The 10,380-nt window shown below is 43.1% G+C and overlaps 1 protein-coding gene across 1 annotated transcript in view; it reads left to right on the top strand.

The window, feature by feature from the left end:
- The window catches only part of NECAB2 (N-terminal EF-hand calcium binding protein 2), a 319,048-nt gene that overhangs the window by 307,298 nt on the left and 1,370 nt on the right, over window positions 1-10,380 (top strand). Inside the window, exons 10-12 of the mRNA XM_019535664.1 lie at window positions 4,464-4,576; window positions 6,417-6,494; window positions 9,102-9,193. Coding sequence (XP_019391209.1) covers window positions 4,464-4,576; window positions 6,417-6,494; window positions 9,102-9,193 — 283 coding nt within the window. The remainder of the gene's footprint in view (window positions 1-4,463; window positions 4,577-6,416; window positions 6,495-9,101; window positions 9,194-10,380) is intronic.

The raw sequence follows: 10,380 nt of genomic DNA, 5'->3' as shown, positions 1-10,380 counted from the left end.
AAGAGTAAATTGGATGCTTATCTTGCTGGGATCCTATGACCCCAGCTGACTTCCTGCCCTTTGGGCAGGGGGCTGGACTTGATGATCTCCCGAGATCCCTTCCAGCCCTGATGTCTATGAAATCTATGAAATCTATTTTATGTTCTACTTATTTGGAAGGTTGTCCCCTGGCAAGCAGGCATAATTGCATTGTATGACTCATTTTCTTTTGACCTTTGCAGAAACATTGACTTATACTTAGGGCAAAAAGCTGGTTTTCAACCTAAATTTGAACCAAAAGAGATGGGTTTGACTTATAATCAGAACAATATGGTATTCCAAAGTAGCTCAAGCCACTTAAATTCACATCCAACTGTATCAAAGAAAAATACCCTCGTGTAGATAAGCCCTGTTCTTGAGGGAAAGTGTGACCTGTCAAAGAAGTTACCCTGAATATAAAATCTCCTGAAGCAGAGATGCACCAGCAAATGAGCTCACAGATCTGCAGGTTGCCAGTGACTGTCTAACTTGGAACTGAAGTGGCATTTCAAGGAAGCTGAAGTATGTTGATGTATTTTTGCTGGATAATTGTCCCTTTGGTGAAGCAGTCAGCCAGCCTGTCAGTCTGGCCCTCTGGCTGTGGTTATAGAACATTGTAAAGCATTGCACCAGAGATGTAAACAGGAAACAATTAAGACTGTTGAGCTATTTGGAAGAGAAAGGAGCTTCTGCCTTGGACAGAACCAGGATGAAAGACAGGATCAAAAAGTCAACAGAAACTGAGTCAAGTTGCCATAATGCTGTCTGGACCTCAGAACATTGCTCAATCTGTGTACAGGTTTTGCTGCCCCACACAACCCAGCTGGGACAGTATGGGAATAGCAGAGTGGTGAAGTTCTCTATTCAGGGGGTAAAAGGAAGCTGCCAAGGCAGCTAGATGGGATGTAACACTTCCCTAGAGGTCTGTCACTGAGGACACTACCACAACATGAGCCTGATATAGGAGGAGAGATAGAAAGGTGATCCAGTGCTGTGTCTGATAGACAGGGGAGTGGAGATGTAACAAGGGAAAGGAAATATCAGTCTTAATGAAGCAGGGGCATGAGAGCCCCCAAGGTGCTGAGTCTTTGTTCCTGCAGAAGTGTCCAGGGTTTGCTTTGGCCAGTCAGTTTAAGTCTTCCAATTGATAGAGTGGACTAAGATGTAAAGCACCGGGTTTACAAGGTGTGGTTGAGCTACTGACCTGCCTGAAAGTCTGCTCCTCACCCACTGCCCATGTAGAATAACAGGTGCAAACATCCGCTTGAACAAATTTGCCTGAGATTATATCCAATTCCCATGGTATGTGCCCCATGCTATCATGAAAGGCCAACTCATGAACCTTATCTTCACTCATTTTTTGAGACACAAAAAAGTCCAAGTTCACAATTGTTTCCAGACCTCATGTAGAGCAGTGTCTTCCTTCTAAATCACAGATCATGAAAGCACTTGAGGCCACACTTAGCCCTGGTGTGACTATTTTGATTTCAGTGGAATAATACCAAGGTGCATTGGCCCTAAGCCTGTCATTAGAAATCCATTGAGAAGGGGGCAAAGAGTACCACAAACAGGTTTTCTACCAGTGGACAGATTGCATTAAAAATTCACTGTCTGCTGCTTCACATTGCATTTTCACAACACATGCATAGGACAGATTGCCTGACAAATTGAATTTGACAAGCACTATGCTAAAAAGTTGGTGGAGATATTAGCTTGCCCTGTGCTGTTACCATTCACAGGCAGTTAATGAGCATTTCAGGAAGGTACTGATGCCTTGCTTCACAGCCAAGGAACTTTTTAAAGTATCTTATTAGTTGTTCTTCTCCATGACTCATGCCTGTTGCTTACATCTTGGTGAGGTGCACTCTCTGGTCCACTTTGGATTTGCTTGCAGATCATTCTTTGTATTATAACAACATGCATAGAGCAGAGCTAGAGCATTTTCATAGATGATCTAATCTGACCCCCTGCCCTGGGCAGGAAAGAGTGCTGGGGTCAGATGACCCCAGCCAGGTACTTGTCCAGTCTTCTCTTAAATACCTCCAAGGAAGAGGATAGCACCACCTCCCTTGGAAGCGTATTCCATATTTTGGCAACCCTCACTGTAAAGATTTTTTTCTTGATGTCCAGTCTAACTTTGCTGTCCTTCAGTTTGTGGCCATTGTTTCTAGTTACCCCGATGGGTGCCATGGTAAATAACGTATCCCCTATTTCCTTCTGTCCCCCCGTGATGAGTTTGTAGACAGCCACGAGATCACCTCTCAACCTTCTCTTGTGGAGGCTGAAGAGATTCAGGTCCCTCAGTTGATCTTCATAGGGTTTTTTCTGTAGGCCTTTACCCAGGCGGGTGGCCCTCCTCTGAACCCTTTCCAGGTTATCTACATTCTTCCTGAAGTGCGATGCCCAAAACTGGACACAGTACTCCAGCTGCAGCCTCGCCAATGCTGCATAGAGGGGAAGTATCATCTCCTTAGACCTGTCTGTGATGCACCTACTTATGCAAGAAAGAGTGTGGTTAGCTTTGCTTGTTGCTTCATTACACTGGTGACTCATGTTCATTTTGGAGTCAACTACAACTCTGAGATCCCTTTCCACAGCTGTGCTGCTTAGAATGGTACCTCCCAGGCTATAGGAGTGTTGATGATTTTCATATGTTGTCTTTGAAATCCTGTTATTGAGCATAACCTGAGATTTGAGAAACATGCTATGCCTGCTTAGGAAGGCAAGTCATAAAAAAGCATTAAGATGAATTCTTGGTCACACAATATCTTGGTTTGGTACCAGGGGTAGCAAACCACTTCAGCTGCCCTGAGGCAAATGTGGGACCCCAGACATATCAGAGACTCAAAATGAGGCGTAATGAAATGTTAGTGGATTTCTCTCTGTAGAACATGCAGTGCTTTCTATCTTTCATCTGTGATGGGATGGTTAGAGTACATCTAATCTGTGTGGGACAGTGGTAAACCTGTCTCCAACAGAGAGAGCTTGTCTCAGGTCAGAGAGCCAGACTGGAGAGAGAGGGGGAACGACTGTTTCAAATAAACCAAATTATTTGCAGAACCTTACATCTAATTTAGTTTTCTTCCCTGGGAGACCCAAGAAAATGGTGGTTTTTCTCATGCTGACTGTTTTGTAACCTCTTTTTAGCATGACAATACTTCAACTCAAAATTGCACTCTATAATCCTATAGACATTAAGGATGTAAAACACTTATTCACAGCACTGTACTTATAAACTTGGATTTTTATGTCAATCAGCTTTTGAAGAGCTGTCAGTATAGGACATATCTGGTGCATGAAGGCAGTAATTAGAATTCAAAGCAAGTAATTGCTTTGCGTGTATATGTACATGCACACATGTGCATGATTATACACACACACATATACATATATGTAATTTTTCAGTGGTTCATGACTTAGTCTTGTAAAGCTGCCAGGTTAAGAGCTTGCTTACCAAGCAAGTCCAGTTAAAGTCTTCTGGGCACTTGCCTTATTTTTTCTTATTTTTATTACAGTAACAGAAGCCTCATCTGAGGTAGGAGCCACTTTTTGTTAAGCAGTGTATATGGTACCCCCCTTACTGCAGGTGGTTAAAATTCAAGTAGACAAGATAAAATATGGGAGGGGTAATGAAGATTAAATGACTGACATGGCATGGGGTTGTACTGTAGGGCAGTGAAAGAGTTGGAAAGAGGAACTCTCTAGACTCCTGCGCCAGTAGTTCTCCAAAACCAGGCTCCAGAATTGCTGTGAGGAGCTGTGAGGACAGGCTAGCAAAGGATCCCCTGGTGCCAAGCAGTGTCACATGAGGCACTGACTTGCTCCAAGCATGCTTACCCAAAACAGCACAAGCACTTCAGGGCAACACTGAGGGCAGGCTGAATAGCCCAGATGGGAGGCAGAGCTAATTAGCCCAAGCAGAGCACTGCACTAGCATAGCTATGCTGCTTCTGGGCTGGGAAGTTTTAAGTGTGGAGCAGTTCATGACATGATATGATCTGGTACCTAGGGAGCTTTTCAGAACTAGAGTTTGCTCAGGTAACTCTGCACAGCAATGCGTTGCACCAACACAGAGCCATATTAAGCAGTGTACACAATGCTCTTTCCAGTTCTGGCTATACTACTTCCAGGCCTGGTGGTTTATGGATAAGTAGTTGTTAAGGTGTGCTGTGGTATCCAAAAGGCTGAGAACCACCGTACTAAACAAGCTCTAGACATTTTTTTGCTAGGAATGTTGTAGAATCAGTACTAAGGTACTAGCAAAAAAATGCAGGTAATTAAACAGAGCCAGAAGACTCTAAAGTTGACAGCCAGATGACTGACCTAAAGTTGACAGCTGAAACCCTTTTTTGTGGTTCTGGTTTAAAAGAAAGCAATCTAGGAGTGTCTGTTTCTAGTTCTATTAAACCCCCTGGTTTATTTTTGTACTTGTGTTGTCTTCACAGTATCTCCTTTTGGTACGGAATGAGATGACAGTTTCCCAGAAGCACCTGGGAGAATTCTGTAGCTCCCTTAAGCAGTACTTGAAGATTGTGGCAGGAGAGAGGGACTGTTTCCAGTAAGTATGATTTTTCCCTTTTCTGTTGGAAAGCGGGAGCACCTGTTTTATAATGAATATCTAATTGCATAACATAGAACAGCTACTGCTTCAGCTGTTCATATCCCACCAGCCTTGTCAATTATAAATCATAAGTACAGATGTAGATTTAATCAAGAGTTAGATAGCCCCAAACAAAATCACAAATCCAATCCCCATCATAATTGCCTGGAGAAGGGAAAAGGACCATCTGAAATCTAAAGCTAGAGGCAGATCCAGATTTTGCAAATGGCCCCTGCATCAAACCCCAAACATCAGTCAGGAAACCTCATAAAAGGGGGTTGTTGAGGTGTGATGCTAGTGTATGCTAGCAAGGAATGCTAGTATATCTGGAAGAAACGTATTTCCTACATGTGTCTGGCATGTTCTTGGCATGTTCTTCCATATGTAAGTGTTTATCTTCAGTGCAAAAAAATACTGTGCACTACATTCCAGTTAGATAACTTTTAACTTGCATTAGCAGCTCCTTTTAAAACCTATAGAGGAACTTAGGGCTCAAGTTGAGCTGCTAATCTGACTTAAGTCAAGTTGCCTCATTTACACAATTATTTTAACTCAAGTAAACTAATGTGGGTTACTTACAATAAACCACACCTTTTTTGGAGTACCTTAAGACATCTTTACATGTGCTCTGGGGTGGGAGGGAGGGACGGCACTTTAATTACAGAGGCTCTGGAAGCAGCTCTGGGGATGCTCTAATTAAAGTACCCACAGCATCATACATATTCAGCATCCCATGCTTCAAAATGGTGGCAGGGAGGTTTTAAGTAAAGCTTGTTTGACAAGCTTTAGTTAAAGCTCCCCTGCCGACATTTTGAAATGCAGGGACACTGAATACACGTGATGCAGAGGCTGCTGGAGCACACTGATTAGCACACTCCAGCAGATTCACAGCAGACTCAATTAATCAAGTCTTGTCTGATGCATGCTAATTACTACACGGAGCAGAGCTTCAGCATAGGTATAGGTGCCCCAAAGGAGTTTGTGTGAAGTCCTCTGTCATTATATATAAGGGAAAGCACTAACTGCTGGGCTCCCTTCTTCACATATACAAGAGGCAAAGCAGAAGCAAAGGAAGCAGTGTGCTCAGAGGGGTCCTCAAGTGGTGATTTTCCTATGCTTTTCCAAAGTGCTTGAAAGTGCTGTAGTTTGAAGTGACTTCACATCACTGTTATAAGCTCCTGGAACAGACTGGCTAGCTCATTTGCAACAAGACTGCCCTCTTTCATCAGACAGAATCCCTGCTCTTATCAGATGCACCTGATGGCTCCTCCTAGCCTGTGACCTAGGCAATCTGTCTGTAGTTGGCTTCTCACCTGTTGAGAAAGATAAAGCAACATTTTAATGCCAGATTCAATTTCAGGCTGAGAACAGGTGTGATAGCCTAACAGTGTTAAACTACCCATTAATTTATTTTGGGCAGTGGGACAGCAAACTTCAGAATCATCTGTGCTACCATTCAGATCTCAGTGATGAATTTGTACATACTCCCATAAAATGTAACAACCGGTTGCTGTGCTGTTCGGCCTCCAGGCATGGTCCTGAAACATACTGAGCATCCTCAGCTCTCTGCACATATGAGTAGGAGCTGTGAGTGCTCCAAGTATTTTTGCCTCAAACTCATGCCATGATGCCAGCATGGGAATCAGGACATACAAGATCTTGGGGTAATTCATTCTCATACTGTAGTGGCTTTCACACAAGCTATCACTTACTGTTCTCAGGCCAGTGAGGTGCCTGGAATTGTCTGTCTTGCACAAATCATGATTGAGTTGCTTTTACTCTCTCTTTGCCTTTTCAGTGTAACTGCAGTGAGGCTCCCGGATGGAGTAACTTTCATTGTCTATGAGTTCTGGGAGTCTGAGGAAGATTGGAAGAGGTAAGAGAACAAAATTTAATCCTGTCTGATGTGCAGGTGAGGGGTGTTCCAACCTGGTAGGCGTTGGTTTGGGCCATTTTATCATCTACAAGCAAGAGTGTATGCAATTCCCCTGTATGGTGAAGTGTGCGCATGCATGTGTGTGCATGAATGCAGAAGCTGGTCTCTCCATGTGAGTATCTAAAAGTTCAGCATTTTTTAACTTTCATCTTGCTTTTCATTTGACGTGTTCCAAGCATAGGGTTTATGATACTATACATAATAGCTAACATCTACTATTGCTAGGGCCCTGACCTGGTATCTCCTAGATGGGAAAATGCTGTGGCCAGGTGAGGCAACAAAAACTGTTTCTTTCTGGAACAGGGAGATGGAATGTGGGAGCAGCAAAAGGCTCATGGGACAGGAAATTGCTACAAGGAATTTCAGGAAAGGGAGATAAGCAGGTGCAGTTTTAAAAGAAAATACTACCTTATCTCCCCTTTATGGTTCTTGTGTTTCATATAAGAATCTTTGGTCAAGTATGACTGTAGTGTGAAGGGGTTAGTAATGGTGGTGGAAATGACATGGAGGAAGGGTATTCTCAACTTAGTTGGTAGATTTCCTTTCACTTTGGTGCATAGTAAGCAAAGCACAACAGGTGACATGAATTTCAGGCTTTTTGCATCAGTAGAAGCTGGTGGACAGCCCTAGTTACCTGAACAGGCTTGTGTATTTATATTCTCTGCAAATGCAGGGTTTAAGGCAGAATGAGAAATTTTTCCCAAACAGCATCCTAATCAATATCCCCTTGTATTGGAAGAAACTTAAGCCCTTTTAAGAAATGGATGTCCTTGCCATTTAACATCCAGAGAAAGCTGAGGCTTTGCAAGCCCCAGGGAGAACAGGTGCCAGAAAGCAATGTGACTTGTCCTGGGTCCCTGACTGGTAGGAGCCAAAATGACCATGGAAGAAGCCTCAGGCTCAACTGAGCTGTATTAGATTGGTAGGAAGATCAAAGACGGCAACCATGTGACATGGGGACTTCTCAAGAAGCTAAAAAGACAATGAGAAACTGTCAAGCATACAGGCTGCAAGTACACACAAGGGAGGGGAAGTTAAGGCTCACCGATGCCATGGGGTTTTTTTTCTCAGTGACCACAGCTTGACCATACAGCCTGAATATGAAACTGCTCCTGAGAAGTAGTTCACTGATGCCACCCAGAGGCTAAGGAATATTCTGCTTGCATCTCCATTCTGTGAAAGCACCCAGGGAATCATTCAGGGTTTCCCAGCTCAGCCCAAGAAATGACTAAATCATTGTGCTGATATTTCCACTTATCTCCCAGAGCATAAAAGTAAACTAAATGATGGAAAAGCCAACAAATACATGGATTTTATCATTGCTGTAGAGTCCTAGGACTTGTAGAAAGGTTTGTTCGACTCTCTGGGGCCAGTAGTTCCATGAGATGAGGAAGAACATTAGATAAAAGCTACAGATTCTTGTTTTTAAATCAGCTTCTAATTCTCCACAGTAGAGGCCAGCGTTATATTATGTAGTGTAAAGAGAGGCAACTGCAGCCCTAGTGTGTGTGGGGGGGGGGAAGGGAGAAGCTGAGGGTAAACCCCACTACCTTCAGTCATGTTTTATTTGCTAACAGTGGCCAAACCTACTTTACCTTAACCTGTAACAGCTCATGCTGAACCAGTATGGATGGGCTGTTGTATGGATCTGGCCGGTCACAATGGGCTTTCCCCTGTCTAAGAATTTGGCACAGGCCTGCTTCCTGTTAGTTGCTAATTTACTCTACCTGACACTAACATGAAACCCGCTTACCTTTTAAATCACATTAATTAGCTAAGTGCCCTCTGACTGCAGATGTCAGGAGAAAGTTTTGCATAGGATGTTTTACAGAATTCGTCAACCCCACAGGGTAATCCCAGCCCACATAGATCCTCCATCTGTTCAGGTAATGCAAATAGCCTTGTCTTTTTCATGACTCTTGCTCTCCTCTATTCCCTTACTCCTTTCAGCTGAGCTCAGGGCCAAAGTTTGGAATCTGTGTTGTACTTTGCATATGAACACATTTGTACACTGCGTGGAGAATGAGGAAAAGTGTGCCTGAAAGATAATGCAAGAGGCAAGGATTTCTTATAGTGATATCTTTTGTTGGATCAACTGTGTCATTGGGATAAAATTACACAAGCTTTTGAATGCAAGGCATTCTTTGTCAGGTCTTACTGAGAGTCGAATTTTCTCCTGACAAGATAGTTAGTCCAATAAAAGATATCACCCTAAGAAATCCTTGTCTCTCACAACTTCTGAACCATCATGGCTATGACATCATTTTTACACTACTGGAAAGATAAGGAAGACACACAAAAAGAGAACACTCAGGATTGCTGCAAATTAATATAAAAATCCTGGCAAGCTAAAAGAGGAGGTCAGGTCTCCCTGACCTAGAGAACAAACCAGAAACCATACATGTCATGAGTGCCATTAGTCATTGCTACTGGCAACTTCCAGTGGCAATGAGAGGCCCCAGTACAGCTGCCCTATGTACAGCAGTATAGCTGCTCTTACCCTGTTACATTAGGCTAAGACTCATCACTTATTAATCTTTGTTCCAGACACCTGCAGAGCGCTGCCTGCAAAGGGTTCCAGCATGTGAAAGTGGACACCCTGACTCAGCCGGAAGCTGTTTCCAGTGTGTCAGTTCCAGGTAAAGCCAATAGAGGTATCTTAACACCTGAAGGGCCTTGACAAAGCTACCAGTAGAGGCAGAAGCCCCTGAAGAAACTAAGCAGCTAGATCTCAGCTTGAGTGCTAGTGACCGCTGCTCACTAGTCACCCTGAAGTCTGGCAGTCTTAATTCCATCAGTTTCTGCAAGACTTTATCTGCCCTTCATAGTAAGTTTACATGAACTTCATTGAGACATTCTCATCCTGAAGGGCAAACTGAATGTGAAGGTTCTATAAATTCATTAAGTTGTGGACATTAAAACACCTTGCAGCTCCACATGGCTGCACACAGATGGCCTTATCCTCTGCAGCCTTATGCTCTGTCGTTCTTTACCTCTTGGCAGCATTTTACACTGTTTGCAAAGTCAGCCATGCCTTTGCACAAGATATATGATTGCCAGTCAGTTCCATTGGGTTCATTGTCATCTCTCAGAGCAGTGTGAAATTGCATGTAGAATTGCGAACAAATTATGGATTTTAGCTTATTCAAGAGCTTTTCATTTTCAAGGACAGAAATAAGATACTGCACAGACCCTATTTCTCACTGCCAGACAGGGAGTGCACTGCCCATGTGCCAAATTTCTAAAGTCTGACTTCTGGGTAAAACCCCAGGAAATACCAACAAGTGCTGACTCATTTACAAGTAGATTTTCTTTTTTACTGCCAAAGTTATGGGCCACCTTCCCCTCACCCCCAGTGGGAATAAGTTATAATGATATAACCATATTCCACAAGTTGTAAAACTTCCACAACCCTGTATCATGAAAGGAATAACATTCGACTTATGTATAATGAAAAGGCCTTATTCATTTTGGGTCTCAGTTTTCTCCTGTGGATAATTGCTTAGTTCCCACAGGGGCCATGAAATGTAACTACCTTCTAAATTAAGCCCCATCCATTAGATCTCCAGGGACTAAAAGAAGTGATGTTATATTACATAAGCAACTCCATTTTAAGCTAATAGCAAAATTCCACTAATTTACATGGGGGCGGGTAGTTTAATTCAAGGATGTGACTCCTCCTCCTCCATTATTCTTATCCCTTGACCTATGAGCTGTGAGACGCATTCTTTTTCTCCTGCATGCTTTGGTTTGCCTGACAAAATCAAGTTCTGCCCGTTCGGAATACTTTGATGATGAATCCTTCAGTCTTTCCCCTGGGGTGCCT

The sequence above is a fragment of the Crocodylus porosus genome, unplaced genomic scaffold (genome assembly GCF_001723895.1).
Source record: "Crocodylus porosus isolate Cpor-Errol unplaced genomic scaffold, CroPor_comp1, whole genome shotgun sequence".
NCBI lineage: Eukaryota > Metazoa > Chordata > Crocodylia > Crocodylidae > Crocodylus > Crocodylus porosus.
Note: the sequence above shows the minus strand (reverse complement) of the source record. Positions and strands in the feature narration are given on the sequence as shown.